At 42.7% G+C, this 19,330-nt stretch overlaps 1 protein-coding gene across 13 annotated transcripts in view; it reads right to left on the reverse strand.

The window, feature by feature from the left end:
* nhsl2 (NHS-like 2) overlaps nucleotides 1-19,330 on the reverse strand; it is a 206,917-nt gene that overhangs the window by 102,429 nt on the left and 85,158 nt on the right. For 4 of the 13 annotated variants that reach the window (XM_085138227.1, XM_085138221.1, XM_085138216.1 and 1 more), the window contains exon 2: nucleotides 10,293-19,330. This exon is cut by the window's right edge and continues 16,975 nt beyond it. The exons of 8 other annotated variants lie outside the window; for them this stretch is intronic. In XM_085138227.1, coding sequence (XP_084994353.1) covers nucleotides 10,293-10,371 — 79 coding nt within the window. In that variant the 5' untranslated portion in view covers nucleotides 10,372-19,330. One more of the 13 variants, XM_085138234.1, reaches the window with a different exon arrangement.

Here is a 19,330-nt window from a genome sequence, read left to right on the forward strand (position 1 = left end):
CCAGTCTGGCCCAGAAAACTTCCATGTCCGAGCTTCTAAAGTCTATCCGGCACACCAACTTTCACACCCATGTAGCCTCAGAGGAGGAAAAAGAGGTGAGGGAGAGAGGGCAAAAAGACGAAGAAGAAGAAGAAGAAGAAGAAGAAGAGAAGGAGGAGGAGGAAGAGAGGCCAGCTGCCTGTTGAGGTAAACCCAGTGACTCATTCAGGCTGTGGCTCTGAGCGTGTCAGCAGGCAAATATGAGCGAGAGAGGGGGGAATAAGATCCAGCAGGACCGGAGGGGAGAAGACGGAATAGTGTGCAGGGGGAAAAGGACGCTTTCTGTCAGAGGGTGAGAGAGGAGAAAGGGAGGAAACTGATCGTGCCCGGTGTTGTGCCTTCCCACTCCTTTTTTTCCACCCTCACTCTTCCTCCCCCACTTCCAGCCACTTCCCCTCCTTCTTTCTCCCTCGCTGCTCTCAGCATAAAGGAATCTTAAGTGTTTAAGAGGTGATCAGCAGCCCTAAGAAGTGGAAGAAAATAAAAACACTAACACGTTTCCTGCAGCCCTGCATGCGTTCCTGGGGACTACATTCATATGGTCTTCACAACTGATGACTAGCACTATTATTAATGAGCTAAGCATTCATGTGAGGAATAAAATCAATAAATATCAGCATGCCAGGGTATTTTCAGATATTTCATGCTTTAAACTGCACAAACTACAAGAAGTGCAGGGTGGGAAACATTTACTGTTGCGGGAAGGAAACCTCCCCATTATCTAAGAGTCCTCGCAGTTTATCTCTCTCTCTGCCTGTAGACCAAATTTGTGTTGTCTGTGTCACCTACTGAAGCCTGACCTTTCAAACAAGAGCTGAGACAGACGTATGTGATCAGTGTCTCTTGTTTATCAGCCAGACTAAGGAGGACAAGGTGAAGGAGACAGTGAGATGGAAGCAAATGATCCAAAAGGGATCAGTCGAAAGAAAACCACGTTAAATGGTTGTGTTCAGATATAGATCTGATGTGGTTATGTGTCATTAAGCCTTTTTGCATCTGGATGGTAAAAGTGTTAAAAGTACGCTACGGTAGTATGATGGTGTCGTCCTAAGAACTGCTAGCTCATAGCAAGAAAGGTCTGGGTTTCAGAGTGCTACTCGTGTGTGGAGGTGGCAGTGATGTTGAGGAGGAAGAGCGTCCTTTCGCTTGTCGATCCATTTTAGGAACGTCTTTTTATAGTCGTCTTTTCAACATCTTGCCAATGAGTGTGTCCTTGTAGAGCCCGAGGTCTCTGATACCAGCAGCATATTTGTTTCCGGTCATAATAGCTGGTTATATTTAAAGCTGTGCACACGGCGAGCTAATACACCACATTCCCATGGCTATAGAAACTGCACAGCAGGTTAATGCAGTCATTTAGAACAGGCTGCAGAACACTTGCAGTGCAGCTTTATCAGCCTGTTGAACATATTTAGGATCAGATCATTATTATTAAGCTCATTTTCTGCTGCTACACATTTTCAGATGCCAAACAATCACAACATGTCAGAGCTGAAAGATGTTTTCCTGGCTGGATTGTCACTTTCACAACAACACACCTCATTCACACGTATGCATTCAGGCAATGACAAAGTGTGCGAGTGCTGCGGGTCATCTATGCCGCCACCTCCGGTGTTTTCAGGAAGTAAGAGAGGAAGGAAAGCACCCTGGCCAAACCAACAGAGGAAAAGGAAAAGGGGGAAAAGGTATAAACAATTAGATGTTTGTTCCATTTAAAAATGTAACCAACGTGATACTGATAACAATAATATGGATTTGATAATTAAATATGTAAGAAAAAGCTACAGAATTACTGAATTGGTGGATTTAGATAATCTGCTGTGTTTTGTTAGTGGTTGAGACAAAGCACCATTTTTGGTTTGTTCCTAAAAAAGGCTGAAGACAAGACAATCAAGTCTAGAGTTTGACTGACCAAAGTTGAGTCAGTCAACACTGTAGTTGGAGATTTTTTCACTCTCATCAAAGAATTTTGTTGACGTACTGTAAGGTAAGAAATCTTGAAAACATAAATAAATACTGATCACCCACAGCAGTTGCAGGATGGAAATTCTTGTCATGAACTACCAGCCTACAGTTTTGTGCTGATGTTAAACCCAATGGAGGTTTGGATCAGTGCAGTTATTGAGCAAGCAGAGTGTTGGTGATGTTTACGCACTCAACGACCTCGCTCTGTAGCTTTATGCCGTCTGACACTTTGTGGTTGAGTTACTGCGATTCTTAGATTTGTCAGTGTCACTGTCACCAAACCATTCTTCTCTCACCCTATCACACGCTTTCTGTAGATCGACAAAGACACAGTGAAGCTCCTTCTATACTTTTTCATCAACACTCTCAAAGCAAACATCACATCTGTTGTGCTCCGTCTCAACATGAAGCCATACTGCTGCTCACTGATCCTCGTCTCTCTTCTTAACGTAGCTTCAACATGGCATAAAAAGAGAAAGAAAATATGCTGGTGCATGCTGATGCTGTGTTTCATTGTGATTTATATGATTATTAAACTATTACTTTCGTAACAGGATGCGGACTTAAAGGACTAAGCTGGGTTAAATCTATCACAGCTAAAAAAACAAGCTAACTGTGGAATAAAGTGGCGCTTACGTCTCTATCCACAGCAAAATGAGCTAAACTCACCATCAGCAGAATTGTAGATCTCAAAATAATCACTGCAGGGGGAAAATTATGGACAAAGCCCTCAGCAAGATACCACCACACAATGGAGAGAAAGCATACAATGGATGCACAGCAAAGGAAGAATTAGTGCAACCAATTCAATGACAGGTGTTGTTAGTACGGGACATTTGCTGGCCTGGGCGCTGGCCCGGATGCTGAGTATGCAGATCTGCCACCCAGGGAGCACATATGATTAATCCTCCCTCTACCTTTAAATACAACAGCACCGGTTCCTCTCAGCAAGGCACTAAACCCCCGACAGAGCCGAAGAAGCTGCTGCTCAGTAACCAGTGAGTAAGTCTGAGTCTTTGCTCAGCGGCTCAAAGGAAACTGGGAGTTCAGGAGGAGCTCAGCTGCAAATATCACTCAGACAACTGAAGGTTAAAGACTCCTCAGCAGGTTTGATATATTCTTGAGACACCAGAGCATCAGTGAAGCTCCGCAAAGTCCTTAATTACATGTTTTAAGTATGCAGGAACGTGATCTCACCCACACACATACAAGCAGGTGCTCAACCGCTGTGTGTGTAACCCTCAGAGCTTTGTATACAATGACTCAGCAGCAATGTTTCCTCTTCATCACAGGCACAAACTGCTCTCCAAACAAAGACGGGCTCCGTGTCAAGAAACAACAAGAAAACTGCAGGGGTGCGGAGCTGGCGTCTGTAACGCTCAGATTGAAGTCTTAGCGGTTTAGCACGCCGCCGTGAGTGTTTCAGTGGCCGCACAAACAAGAAAATAAATAACTTCTATGATAAAACGCATTCAATCCGGGTTTAATGCAGCTGTTCTTATCTCAGTGTCTCAGTTTAGGACAAAACCTGCAAAAAGAGCATCTAACTCCTGAGGATTCTTCTCAAGCCTTCCATAAAGTAAAAAGATAATAATCAGTTTAAAAAATATATGTTTTTCTTGAACCTTTTGTTAGCACTTCACTGCGGTTTAAAAACTATTGGAAAGTGTTTTTTGTCTACTAATGGTGTGAAAAGCGACCAAACCACAAGCTGGTTCCGTGGGACGAAGGCGCAGAAGAAAATGAGACTTTCTTGCTGTTTTTTCTCTTTTAGTGCTAGTTTAATCCGCAGATTTGGCTGCTTTGTTGATAAGGTCAGTTGGAGTTGTAACAGAGGATGTGACTCACAGCTAATAGGAGCACTAAAGGTGCTCTAAAACTCTCGACTCCTGATTGCTGCAATTTGCATCAAAACTTGTACGCCGTCTCTCAGCTGTAACTCGGTCAAATGCAAATGTGCAGAAAGTATCTTTATACTAGTGCTGGGCATTTAAAGATTAATATATCTTAGATGACTGCCCACCAGAAACCACTTTAAAATGTTTGTCAGAGAACCAAACTAAACTGAAATATTGTTGATATTCTCTCTCTTTTCTTGCATAAAACCTGATGAAAGCTGATGCGAAGGCTACATGCACCTGATTGGTCAGTTAAGGATTTACAAAATAACATCCTCTCTTGTGTCTATTTCCAAATGGGTGACTAAATCAGACTTTTACTATCTGCTGCTGATTCTTTGACATGTGAAATCATGGTTAAAATTGCCTGTAGTATAATACCTTTAGGGCGCAGCAACTGTGTGATGCTGACACGGAAACATGGACCAACAGCTCTGAGGAATGCTTCCAGCGCCTTGTTGGATCTGTGTCAGGAAGAACTGCAGTTCTAAAGGCAAAAGAGAGCCCAGGACGGTACTCGCAAGGTTTAACTAATCCCTCATATATATGTATTTGAGAATGAAGGCCATGCATAATAAAGCATATTTTCAGTGTTCTTTATATCATAAGGTCCTTACTTTGCAGCAGCGAGGCTGTTATCTGTTCTTGCCTCCCTGAAGTCAGATATTCTTTCTGACTTCAGCTGAAGATTTCAGTCCCGTTTTGAAGCTCCTATTCATCCCCATCCTCGTGAGTAGCAGCAAAACATTAATTCTCATGAGCAAGGAGAGAGATAAAAGCCAATGCCATCCTGTAATACCACAGTGGATGCATTTTAGAGGCAACTTAGAGGCCCAATTTCAGTCAGGACCAGTACTTCCTGTTCAATAGTCTTTATTCTGTTGTTCAGAGTATAACAGTTGGGTTTATTGAAATGCGATGGAGGCTGAGCAGATATTGAACTATTAAACTCAGACGGGGGAAATGTTTATGAGTTTATGTGCGCTTGCCTAAATGATGCAGTATTGAGTACAACTGTCAGAAGAAGAAGAGTTACAAAGGATGAAGATGCGCTGTTCTAACCGATCAGCAGGCGACGCACACTCGGCTGCTAATGAATGGACAAACCAGCGAGTGCATCCAGAGGCACCCACGTGCTCACTGGCCACTGGCAGAGTGCCGACCGGCATTCGATTGACCTGCTTTAACACCTGTACAATTGCCATAGCAACACTATCCCTCCACCACTCCACCCTCCCCTCCAAACACAAGTTCCCAGGCTCTGTTTCCTGTCTTCTCACATTCATCTGCCTCGTCTTCATCTTCCTCCTCTTCTTCTATTTTTGCTTCCCTTGTCGATCTTCCAGAAACTCTTGTTCCCTCCTCTTCCTCCCCGTGTCTTTATCCTCGCCGCATCTCTTGCCTCTCTCTATCTCTCTCTCTGTCATCAAGTATCTAACCTCAGATCTCTCAATCGTTCTCTCAGAACCGTCCTTCCTCACCTCCATCTAATTATCTCCACACACCCCTCCTTCCCCATCCCTCACGCTCTTCCTCTCCTTCTCCCTCTCCTGCTGCAGGTTGCCTGCCAGTGCTGGGAATGACATCACCGCTTTGAAAATGTATGAATGAACACGTCCGCATGGTCGGTCACATCTCTCGATGCGAAGAAGCAAGTGAGAAGAGCAAACAAAGGCGGTGCAAGAGGTGGGAAAAATGAATATTTTGGGTGTTTTGGAGCACGGAGACAGGAACAAAGGAAATGTGTCATCGTGTGATCGCTGGGATAACGGTTGCATAGCAGCTGAGGTGCAATGGGCCAGAGTGATCACAGAGAAAATCTACAACCACTCTGTTCATTCATGCATTTGCAACAGCGAGATGTGTGTGCGAGTGAAGAGCCAGGGGGGGTAAAAAAGTTGGAGAATCAGGAGACAGCTGATGGGTGAAAGAGGGAGAGGTAAAAGCAGGGACAGGGAAAAGGCGATGAGATGGGAACGAGGCAGAAATCCCGGCTCAGACTAGATGATCTCTCTGTCAAAACCACCATCATCCCTTACGCTGGTGCCATGATTTGACCAAGAGATTCCCATCTATGCAGTTAAAGTCTGAATAATCACAGCTTGTGGGTTTTTACAGCCTTCATTATGTGTAAATGTGATACAGCAAAACAAACAAAGACAAACTCTGGTGATTAGGAATGTCATAAGCCCTGAAGTCAGAGCCATTTCATTTCAGCGATTACAAATAACAAAGAGACCTGCATTCACTGCATCGATCCCATACCAATGCCAGTACGATATATGAATATATGAATTGATCCACATCCCTCTAATCGATACCACCAAAAGAAAAAGAAACAGAGAGCAAACATAAAGGGATAAAAGAAGGTTAAAAACTGGAAAAGCTTAATTTACTCAAAGAAAGAATGAAAACTACACAGAGGTTGTCCACTGAGGGTTTCCAACGTGAAGAAAATCTGTGTTGGATATGATGTGATTCGAGTTTAATTGGCTTGAAGTGAACAGGGGAAGGCATTTAAAAAACATCAGAAGGAGGAGAAATTGGAAGTTAATGTGAGAAATTAGCAGCTAAATAGTCTAACAACATTAAAACTCCCCTCATCGGAACATCCAAAGGCAGAAATTACTGACATGCCCACACCGTCTGACTAACAGGTATTCACTGAGATTTGCGGTGCACCAAAATAAAAATGTCATAGGCCATGTATGCACAGACTTCACATGATAATGCTGCTGGGGTCAGCTTACCAGCTCGACAAGCTGAGGCAAATGGATATATATACTGCTTTTCTACTCACTTTGAGGACTCAAAGTGTTTTTACTACAAGCTTTAGTCAAACAAATGCTTTTCCAATGGATCTATTTTATCCAAGGATCCTTTGTTGGAGGACCAGGGATTGAAACACCAACCATCCAATTAGCAAATGACACACTCTACCAGCTGAACTTGAATGAACTCCTAAGCAGCCATCTTGGTAAAACCTCTGGACAGATATTTAACCTGTCAGGTCCAAGTATCCCTAACCTTGTCCTTTCACAGTTTACAATATTTGGCTTTTGAATATTGTCTCCAAAAATCTTTGGTGGTTTAATCCCAGCAGAGGTGGCGATAGAAATCAATCTCAAAGTCCGCTATCTAAATGAATACAGAGACAAAGATCCAGCCTTATATGTTTTCTATTTCTGCAAAAGATTTCTTTGACGAAATAGGTTTAGACATTTGTTCTGAGGATTGTTTGAGTGTCACACCTCCTCCTTATACATGTTTCTCCTGTACTGGCATCTCTTCATTATAAATAGTGTTGAATTCCAAAACCTCACATACAAAGTCATAAATAATCAGGCTCTGTCGTATGTTAAAGATCTTGTAGTATAGTACAATCCCAGTCCATCCCAGCTGTTACGGGGCAACATGTGGGGTACATCCTGGGCAGGTCTGTCACTTCATAGCACCATATTTCACAACCCAGGTGTTTATGTACACCACTACATCATTCATTTTTGCCTTCCCTTGTCCATACTTGTGTTTTGTCCCATTTTCCTGTGCTTTTCTTTGTCTCTTCTCTTTCCAACTCATAAGATGGTCACCCTGAACCTGGAAGTTTCTTCCTGTTGAAAGGGAGGTTTTCCTTTCCACAGTCGTGCTTGCTTGTAGGGGATTGTCTGATTGTTTGGGGTTTCTGTCTCACACTGCCTTCACAAAGCTTCAATAAACATTAAAAGAAAAGAAAAAATACTATATAGGTAAATAGAAAAAACATAAAGAAAAAGCAGTTTATCTATAATTGTAAGCACAATCCACTCAACTTGCTAGCAGCAACCATTCAACACTCTATATAAATTGACTCCTCTATGTCCAGGTTAAAAACACTTCTAAAAAGATCAGTCAGTCAAACTGAGGTTTGACCCACTGCGTACCAGTTTTCCCTGAAATTAAAGTTATAATTAGCCACCCAAGTAAGTTCCTGGAGGCATTTCAAGACAACAAGACTTGCTTCTAAGACCTTTAACGAAAGGTCCAATCTGACCTCATCAGTCTGAGGACTTCCTGCAATATAACATTTTAGGTTTCATTTTTCGAAGTCAAGAACTGCTAAAGAAATCCTCACGAGGAATTTCGCACATTCCTCCTCGCCAAACGACCAGCTGTCCTGACCAAAGCTTCTTTCATTTCACTGTGAAAAAATACGGTTCCTCCTTTTTGCCTGTTAAGCAGCAATTACGCCTCTTGTGTCTGACCGTGTCGTCATCACACCAGTAATCTCAGAAAATGAACCAGTAGTGTATGTGATGCAGCACCTGGTGACCGTCACTGTGGTGTGAAAGATGATGAATGTGCTCTGGATGCCGATTAAAGTCAAGGTCAAACATATCAGGAAATGTCTTGTGCCGATTATTGCACCACAGCAGGTGCACGGAGGCCAGTTGGCTGTCGGCTTCTGTTAAAACATACATACATGCTGCGCGCACGCGCACACACATACACACACACACACACACACACACACACACACACACACACACACACACACACAGTTCTCCAGAAGGAGACTGAGCATATGGGTGTGTTTACTCTCTCAGCTCGGCTCTATGCAGCTCTGCAAAGCGACATAAACACTTTGCATGTGTGTTTTGCAGCGCAACATCCTTCTCTTCCTCCCCTCCAAGCGCTTCATCATCAATTTTTTTCACCTCCTCTAATTTTGCTCCCTTATCTTTCTCCTCCTCCTCGTTTCTGCCCCAGCCAATCTTCCTCTTGTTCTGCTTCATCATCTTCCTCCCACTGCCCCCCTCTTGTATCCCTCTCTTTCTCCATCCTTTCCTATCCAATTCCTCTTCCCCTTCTCCCCCTTTATCATTCCATGAGGAAGCGAGTAAGAGCTTCAGATTTACAAGGGCTGTCATCTCCGCTTCTCTCCATCTCCCATTTCTCTCTCGCTCTCTCTCTTTCCTGCACACTATCTCTACCTCGTTCGCCCCCAGAGATAATTAAAGAGACCACTAGTAATCCCATCCAACCGTGCAGGACTGGGCAGTGCACCCGAGCAGTTGCACACACAGACACACACAGACACACACACACACACACACACACTTGTGCATGCACAACACTGCAGCATGTGGCAAGTTGTACTCAAAATGTGTAAAACATGAAACATTAGAATTTGCACAAGCACACACTTTGGATTTAAAGTGTATAGGGTACACACACACACACACACACACACACACAGGCACACACACACACACAGTTTATCAGCAAAGAGTTATACGACAAATTGACCTAGTTCATTCAAACCTGAGAGCCAAGATGAAGGAAACTGGAAGGAGAGATGGATGTTTGGGTAAATGAACGTGAGCTAAATGATAAATGAATCGAAGCACAAATGATATAAATGGGGGTGTGAATGGGTTAGAGCCTTTGCTGATGGAGAGATGGGGAAAGTTGGATGGATGGAACAATGGCCCAAATGGCACTACTATACAGGATAAATAGATAGAAAAACGAATGAAGGCTTTCCAGGATGGATAGAGAGATTGAAAAGAGGACTGAGAGCCAGTTTAAAAAGATGTGGATGGAAGGAAATGATGAATGAGTTGCTGGAGGGATTAAAATGAAGGAAGAAGAGCATAATATCAATATTATTTAGATGCGAGAGATGTGGCTATGAAACGGTTTGGAGAGATGGACGGTAAAATTGGACGACAAATGGATTGAAGAAGCAATATTTGATGGACCAGTGCAGGACTATATGAATGGATGGAAGGATTTTTTGGGCGATGTGATTTGCCTGGACTATAACGAATTTGGTGGCAGAAATTGGAAGATGAAAGGATGGCAAAAAAAAAAAAAAAAATCAAAGGTGGACAGACCGAGAAGAGATCAGGTGAATAAATGGAAGGAAGTCAGCAAAGGTTTGGACAGAGAAGGGGAAAGATGGATGGATGGCTAGTGCAAAATGCAGGGATTCATGATAAGATGCTCTGAATATGACAAATTTGGTGGCAGAAATCCAAAAAGCAAATGAATGGAAATCATACAACGTAGACGGACTGAAAGGTTGGATCCATATAGGGGCGAATAGAGGGTTGCGCGTGCATTAAATAATTAATTTAGGATGAATGGGTGCATAAATCAGCAGAAAAATAAACAGAATTACATGACAACAGCATATAGGCAAATGGGTAAACGCACATAGGCTGGGGAAGCGTGGAGGATGAGTGGACGAAAAAGATGCATGAATACATGAGTGAAAAGAGTCCAGTCAGGTGAGGTTCGACTGGGGGGGACAAATGAGTGCATGCATGGACTGATGGAGAAGGGAAACAGAGTGAGAGGCAGACTGGAATCATAAAAATGCACCAGAGAGATACAAGGATAAAGTACCTGTTGCCGATTTGGGTCTGTGTCTTCCTTTGGGCCGTCGCTGGGAATTGCCCATACTATTCTTCCTGTCCCAAAACATCACCGCTTCATGCCACCGACACACACACACACACACACACTGACTGACTGACAGAGAGAGAGAGAGAGTGACGGTCGAGGTTTGAGCTCGTCTCCCGGATTAAAGCATGTGCAAGACGAGTGACAGCCAATAAGTGTGTGAGTAAGAGGGAGGACTGAGCATCACAGCATCACCGAAGCCGCCTGCGTCCCGAAGTGTGTGACTGCATGTCTGTGGTGTGTGAGGGGAGCTCGGCGTGTGATTGCAGATGAGTGTGTGTGTCCTACGCTACGTATATATGTGTGAGTGTGAGAGAGAGCTTGGGTGAGTGCACAGCGCTACGTGAGCTGGTGACAAAGCAGCTTGGGTACCGGCGTGTTTGTGTGTGAGAGAAACAAAGTGTGCGTAAGCAGCTGTGCATATTTTAGTGTAAGGTTTCAGTGCAGCCAGTGAGCATGTGCGTTACGCATGTGTGTGTTTGTGTGTCTTGAGAGAGAGAGAGACAGAGAGAGCATCCGTTGCGTTGATTAGCTCCCAGCCAGTTGAATCCAGCCGCTGCTGTTCAATTCAGAAAGAATGCAGGCAATCACAGACGAGAGATCGAGGAAGAGGAACACAAGTGAGAGAGAGAGGAGAGGGAGTGAAAGAGGCAGAGCGAGAAATCGGGGAGAAAAGAAAAGAAAGAGGAGGGGACGGTGCAGAGAAGGAGAAAGTGATAGATTGGTCCACTATCAGCTATGTGACCAGAAAACTGAGGAGACAACGGCTACACAGCCAAAAGTATTTGGACAACCTTGCTTCCCCCCTTTTTGCTGTTGTCCACATACTTTTGCAGACTTGGCTGACAACAACCTTTACTCTCATTTTATTGCTGTTTAGGACAAAACAAAAGCTTTTTAGTGAGCTGAGGAACTCGAAAAGCTGTAGGAGAGATAGATACCAATAAGGCGACAGCATTGAGGCTTGAAAGGAGGACGTGAGCCAATTCAGTGTGAGGATTAGATGTCAGTCTGATACTGAGTCAGAAAGCTGAACTGGTATCAGTGACAAGAGATGAGATGTGCAAGTGTGACCGACAGCTTTTATTTGTATGTTTGTAGAGAAGTTTTGGACTTGACTCCAAACTGTTATCACGCAAGCTGACATAGAGCGAAAAGGTCAGTCCTCTTTCTCGTTGCACTTTCAGTATCATCATATAGTATTTCACTAATAAACAGCCTGTTAAATTTACTACACTTGTACCGTCTGTCAATTTTCTTCAGTTTATTGCCTTAATTTGTCGATGCTTGAATAAAGACGAGGAAGCGTTTTGAATCTTAACCCTGGTCGGGTCACAGAGATAGCAACCTAAGCTATTCAGTTCAATTTTAGTTATATAGTGCCAAATCACAACAACAGTTGCCTGTGGTGTGGTTGTAGCTCAGGTGGCAGAGCAGGTCAGCCACTAATCAGAAGATTGGTGGTTCGATCCCAGGCTGCCTCCTGTCTGCATGCCAAATATCCTTGGGCAAAATACTAACCCCATGTTTGCCTACTGGTGGTGGTCAGAGGGCCCGGTGGTGCCAGTGTCCGGCAGCCTCGCCTCTGTCAGTGCGCCCCAGGGCAGCTATGTCTACAACGTAGCTTACCATTGCCAATGGGTGAATGACTGAATGTAGTGTAAAGCGCTTTGGGGTCCTTAGAGACTGAGTAAAGCGCTATACAAATGCAGGCCATTTACCATTTGGCAACTTGTTACATGAAGGTATGTAAATGGATTAGCTGGACCTTGCTTTTCTACTTAATCTGGAAACTTTCGTACTACAAGCCTCATTCAAACACATTTATAGAAGTCGATTGTTTTATGTCTAACCACTTTGTAAGCCAGAGGTCGACCAAGACCTCTGATTAGTAGACAACCCGCTCTGTCTCCCGAGCTTCTGGGACCAGGGTGCGGAGGCTTCAGAACTTCCCCTTTTCCCTATCACAGTAATCCAGTGACTGCTGTCAGCACTTTCACTGCAACACAGCTAAAGTAAGTGTGCAAAATTAATCCAGCAGACTTCATTTCCCAAAATGTAAACAAATCGAGCATAAACCAGCAAGTACATTGCTGCTGGGGTGAAACGTGATAACTTTAACCTGTGACCAATCCCATTAGGGCCTTTCTTCCTTTGGGCTCCACCTCCAAAAGTCCCAGGAAGAATTCTGCTGAAAGTGAATTGAATTGGCCGAGTTGTGTCACATGGGATGAGATGGCCTGAGATTGGTCTCTGACTTCTTGTACACGAGCACTGACTATTGTAAATATAAGATAAGTTGCACATTTTAAAACAGAAATGGTTCACTGAATTCTAAAAACACGTCTGGACCAGATCCAGACAACATTCCAACTAATAGTCACATAAGCGTTAGAGGGTTGCTTAGGCAACTGGAATGTCAGGTCCCTGTGTGGGTGTGGCTTTGAAGAAATCATTTTAATAAATCTTTATTTTTTTTAAAATACTCAAGTATGTTACAGACGTTCATGTCTCTTTGTGTGGCTTAACCTGTAAATAAAAAGAAGTAATGGAAATGAATCAGCTCTGAGTTTATTCCTGCAGAAAAAAAAAGGTTGGTATCATTGTGAAATGGAAAAGGTGCAAGCTGATACGTCTTCAGCCAGGAAAATAAAGGCTTTTTAGTGGGTTTGCACATCTACTAAGAATACCTGAAGTTGTTTAAATAATTTTCAGTCATAATTTTTCAATTTTTCTTGATGCACTAACAGCCTCATGTGTTGCAGCCTTTTGCACGGGAATAAAGATGTCATTGTTTCGTGCTGTGAATAAAACATCTGATAACGATCCACGAATCGTACAAAACATCTGAAGTAAGGTGGCCAAACACCTTTGGACCGTAAAGTGGAAGGACAGAGAAAAATATGGGGGTAGACGTGTGGAGAAGGACCCCAGGAGAAGGAGAAGGACAGAAAGAGATGGAAAAAAAAGAAAGCAAGATGACTAAATAAGGATGGGGAAACTGGGTGGGCTCAGACCGAGGGAGAAAAATTGAAAGTGAAGTGAGCGGCAAAGGGAATGAGACTGAGCGGGTGAAGGGGTGAAAGAGGGAAGCGGGGAGAATACAAAATGAGGAGAGGATTTCTCTTCTCATTCCTCGCTCCCTTCATTTTCCTTCACATCTTCCCTTCCCTTTATCAAGTCTGCACACTCGATCTCGTAAAGCACAGGTCTCACATACACACACATACACACACACACAGATGTAGAGGTTGGACAAGGTCACCCAGACACAGTTATGAAGGGACTAAGTGGAAATTCATTTTCTACTCAAGATTGAAAAAGGCGTATCACGGCTACCTCGCAGCACAACACCACTTAACCCTTACAACTTGAAATAACTCAAAAATTTGAACGAAACTTACATTTGTTCCACGTTTGACTTCTTTTTTTCAAAACCTTTAATTTCTGTGTTTACCAAACATGACATTGATGATTACTTTGAGCCAAAAACTGAAAGCAGCTACAATCAGTATTTTAATTATAAGAATGTATCAGAGCAGTGTGAAAGGAGGAAGTTAGAGAGGATGAGCTGGATGTGCAGCTCCGCTTGGCTTTACTGAGCTCTCAGCACATTGCTGAGCTGTCCAACTCAACTTTATTGCACCAGTTCCTCCTCACTGCTCTCAGGGGTCACAGTGGGCAGCGCTGTCAGGCGAATAAGCTCACCAACAAAATAAAAGGGAAAGAAAACACACCAAGCAAATATCTGCTGAACACAGTGTCACATTTAACAGTTATCGCACATGCAGCTACTTATATAGTCATGTGCTCTTGGTACTCCTTTGGTGTCATCTGGCAGTATGCAAGTTGGTCCAGTAGACTCACTTTGCATGCCAACGGTGACTTCACCACAGCTCCGCACCATTTTACAGCGCTAACATGCTGCAGTATTCTCCTGTACGACAGGGATCGCCACTCTGACAAAAATCCCCACATCAGCTCTGCTAAAAGAGAAGAAAACTCCAAATCGGAAGTTTTTTTTAATTGTTTTGTTTGTTTTTCAAAAAAGTCTCATCTTTCAAACCTTGGTATAAATTATGAATTTCTGAGTTCCTGTAATGATGCTATTGAGCATAATGAACCTAAAAGGTGTGGGTGGGATAAAGTGGAAAGACTGTAAATAGGAGATGGCAGCAAATAGCTTATTAAAGATAATTAAAATGATACAAATTACCTAAAAAAAAGAGAAAGAAAACCCAAAACAACCACTCACCAAGTTGGCCAATCACTGATACATACAATGTATTGTATGTGTTGTATGTCAGTGTAGAGAAAGGGGATTTGGGGTTGGAGAATTACTTTAAATTTATATATAGATACTTTTTAATTCTTTCTGGATTTATAAAAGGCTACTTAAAACAACCCCACTACTATTCACAGATTTAATACCTCAGTAGATGTTTTCCTTAAGAGTTCACATCATCGATTGCTAGTTTCATGCACTTTTTTTAATACAACGCAGTGTTTATTTAATAAATTACAGCATTCTTTCAAGTAAAAGTGAAAATAAAGTAGCGTAAACTTCATAATGGGACGACTTTTTGATAGCCATCTCAAATCCTAAAAACAGGTCACGAGCCATCAGTCCATCTTTTATATACAGTCTGTGGTCCCAAATAGGTTAAAATATTAACCCCTTAAAAAGTCCCGCCCGAGCGTCACTCGGTGAAGAGTTGAACTGGGAATGTGATGGATTCAGTCAGCAATACATGGACACCAAAGCAAACAAAAAACACTAAAGGAAACTTAATAAAGGGACTTAATAAGGAAGATAGAAACACTACTCCAAATGAAAAATAATGTTGCCCCACAGCTGTTGGATGTGTCGATAAGTAACAAAAACAAAGAACGATGGACCCTTCATCCATCATATTTGCTCACTGTTGCATCATTGTTGGGTTAGATCTAAAACTAATAATAACTCATAAAACTGCAGTGGAACAATGGCGCTCTACCTCTGGAGGTAAAGCAGACAGATGGTGCAGTGTTACATCTCTGTTGACTACGGAATAAAAGGGAAAAGCAAACTGACCACACATGCACACAAACACACACACACACACACACACACACACACACACACATGGAGCCTGCAGGTCGTTTCCATTTGTCAGGAGCAGAGAATAAAGAGCACTGGAGGCCATTCTTGTTCTTTTATATCCCAAAACTAAGTACTCCTATCTCTCCATTATATTTTATGACCACGTGGCCGCAACACTATTTTTTTTTCTTTCTGTCTTTTGTCTTTTACATCTTTTAACCTTATTTGCCCGTCCAGCTCAATTAAATTCAATATATTATACTTAATTTATATCAGAAGAACTGCTGCGTGCTCGTTAAACAGAGCAGAAGTCTGACTGAAGACTGCAGTCTGTCTCTCTTGGTCCTTATATTGATCCGTGAGAACGAGCGTACAGCCTGATAAACCCGCCCGATCCTTCCTCGTCTTCTTCTTGTCCTGCTCTCCTCTGTCATCTCTCTTCCTCTTCCTCTCTGCTGCATTGCACATCCTGATAAAATCCTGATAGAGAAAGGCGATGAAGAGCTCTTCTCCAAATTATCAAGACTTGAGAAAAACTATCTTTAGTGCTGCTGTGAGAATTTGGCAACTGACGGATTCTTGGTATTCAAATTATTTACTGATGAATTATTAATTAAAAGAGGTGGTCACTTTATTAGGTACGTCTTTGTCAGCTGCACATCCATGATGCAAATTGAGATCTGATGACTGTGGCCTACATACACATTAAACTCAGAGATCCCTTTGAGATGATTTAAACTTTGTGACATGGAGTGTATCCTGCTGGAAGCAGCCATCAGAAGATGGTACACTGTAGTAATAAAGGGGGTTGTTTGATTGTTGAGGTTTTCTCTCAATTGTTGTCTTTGTTTTACAATGTAAAGTTCTTTGAGGGGGATTTTGTTGTAATTTGGTGCTATATAAATAAAACTGAATTGAAATAAATTTCCATACAAAGCACAACAGAGCCATGTTTTGATGGTGCTTACTGCAAATTCTGACCATACCATGTGAATGTAGCAGCAGAAATTGAGACTCACACCAGATAATGTTTTTCCAGTCTTCTATTGTCAAGGTTTAGTGAGTCTGAGTCTGAGTTTCCTGTTCTTTAGCTCATGACACAGGAATATTTAAATAAACTCTTGACTGACTGCATTTATGTGAGCATCTCACTCGGATCCAGGTCACATTTATTTCTCTGCAAGCTGATACACAGATAAGACCAGCAATGAGGAAATGAAGATGAGATTCCAGCACAATAACTTCCGTCTGTTTGCTTCCAGAGAAACGGGAGCGGACTCTCTGTGGCTTCATGGGAATGTTTACTTCTGCCAGAAGCCATCACAGCATTAACAGCCCGAGCAGTAAAACTGAGAAAAATGAGTTCACAGCTCATCTCCTTTCCCTAAAGGCACATTTTAGTAGATTATTTTCCACTTTATTAGCATCATTATTGCTGTTTCTTTAATGAAGAGCATTGTGTTTCAAGGGTGTGCTGGAGAATAGACGATGTTGGCTCGCACTCTGCACAGAAACAAAGTCGAGGACTGACAATGAGATATTACCACATAAATTTATAGAAAACATCCATCAAGCTTTTGTAAATCTAAAGTTCACTTATTTAATGAGAGAAAAATCTCATATCATAGACTCTATATAAAAATTGGACACAACCTCTGGTACTGAATAAAGAGAACATGTTTTTTAATGGCCAGCAGGGGGCGACTCATGTTGTTTATAGAGAAAAATCCCTCAGCTCACTCACTGGGTGAATGAGCTGACGGGGTGAATGGGTTAATTTCAGTGTCTAGCTTTAAACCAGAATAAAACATGATGCTAATTTTGTAACTTAGGGTTGCTAGTAGCGCCCAGGAAGACCAAAAAGCATGCTATGCTTAACAACGTGAATGACAACTACAATTCAATTTAGCTTTATTTGTATAGCACCAACTCACAACAGTTGCCTCATAGCACTTTATATTATATAGTGACTTGTTAGCCTTGCAGTGTGGAGTACGACCTGTTGTGTCAGTTAGATACGCCCTCGCTCGTCCCATTTGGTGTCAAAACACCAAGATGGCAATGTCAACTCGAAGCTCCACAGCAGGATTTTGGTAACCACTGGGGGATGTCACAGTTACTAAATTAATCTTTTATATGCAGTCTACTGCAAAAGGCAAGGCATGCACTTTATGTCAGATCGCCCCCTGGTGGCCAGATATAATAGCCAGCAGGAGGCGCCTCCAGGGGTTTCAAAAGGACTTTCAGTTGGATAATTTGTGGGAGAATGGCCCCCGTCCCTCTCACTTAATGACATCAACAAACACTTTCCTGATGAGACTATGGGTTCTGGTTTTGCCAGTGGGTTATACTGGTCATCTTTTGCATATAGTCTATAATCTATACTTTTGTATAGTCTCATTTAACCCAGAGCTGGAGGTAGGGAAAGGGTTTTCCTTGGAATATTGCCTCTAATAGTCACTAAAATTCGAGATGCAGATCCAGTCAGATAGTTATGAAAAGTTAAGTTATGAAAAGCATGCAGTTAAACTAAAAAATGTATATTTCCTCTGTTGAGGGTGTGAGCTGTTTGTAACATCTGCCTTAATTAGAAATTATCTTAAATATCACAATCCTTCATCCAAGCCTGCAAAAACTGATGAAGCACAAAAGATATGACACAGGTATTTGTAAATGCAGACACGTCCACAGCACTGAAGCTGGATTCACAGCCTTCTCACAGACACTTAAAGCAGGTGGATGGATGCTGTCAGCAGAGCTGAGCTCCTGTCTTTTTTCCCTCCCTCCCTTTTGCTGGCATTTAGTACTCTCTGGCATATTTGCTCAATGAAATCTGATGGTATTCCCTATTACCAATATCCCTAAACCATCACTAATCCAGGTTCATCCCCGGACCTACCACAAAGATTGCTTTTAGCCTCCCCCCACCTCAAATCTTGATACCACCAGTTATGTAACAGCTGTGAGGCCCGGAGGGTGAAACAGAGAGCGGCGTTAGAGAGTGAACCGTTCAATTTCTTGCTGATACTGCCCGTTTTTGGGTTTTTTTGTTTGTTTGGGGGGTTTTTTGGCCTCAATTTCACACAGGCGGCCACATCTTGTCAGCTATGGCTCTGAGTTACAGGCACACTCTCTTTCTTCTCTCCGTTTCAGGCTCAGTCTTACGCTGAAAGATCGTTTTTATCAGACTCATCTCTTTGAACCACTCCGTCTTTTCACTGCTTCAGCCTCTCACTCTCCATCCCTCCCCTTTATCACCGTCTCTGTCCCAGAAAAGTCCGGCAAGGTGAGAAAATTCCACCTCCCGGCCCGCCGCTGATTTCTCTCTCGTCTCTCGCCTTCTTTCTCAAGTCGTATACACACGAGGACGACCACAAGACCTGACTTCGCCTTCCACATCCCTGCAGCTCTCACATGAGCTGACCAAAGCGTGATAGAAAGTAGAGATGGACCGCTCCGATATTACGTATTGGTATCGGTCCGATACTGACCTAAATTACTGGATCGGATATCGGAGAGAAATAAAAAATGTAATCCGATCCATTAAATATCAAAAAAGCACCTCAAAAAACTTGCGACACGGCGTAACTCGGCTCATAACTGTAGCACGTCAGAGCAGTGTGGTCACGTGATAGAGCGGCTGCGTGTATTTGTAGCCTGCTAGCAAACATTTTATCTCCGAGGAAGTTATCTCAGATAGAAGTAAAGCAAGTGTGTAAGTTCATCTCTGAATGTTTGTAAAGCATTCCCGCGTTAAGCTTAACAACCGACATATAGAGCAACTGCCTCTTCTCTCTTCCTCCCTCTGCTACTTCAATCGTGAAACTGCTTAATGATCAGCTGATCGGCTTTTCTGTCGCGAGTCCGTCTCTCTTCTTTGTTTTTGGCCCACTTTGCA

This window comes from Neolamprologus multifasciatus, chromosome 3, assembly GCF_963576455.1.
Source record: "Neolamprologus multifasciatus chromosome 3, fNeoMul1.2, whole genome shotgun sequence".
In the NCBI taxonomy this organism is placed as follows: Eukaryota; Metazoa; Chordata; class Actinopteri; order Cichliformes; family Cichlidae; genus Neolamprologus; species Neolamprologus multifasciatus.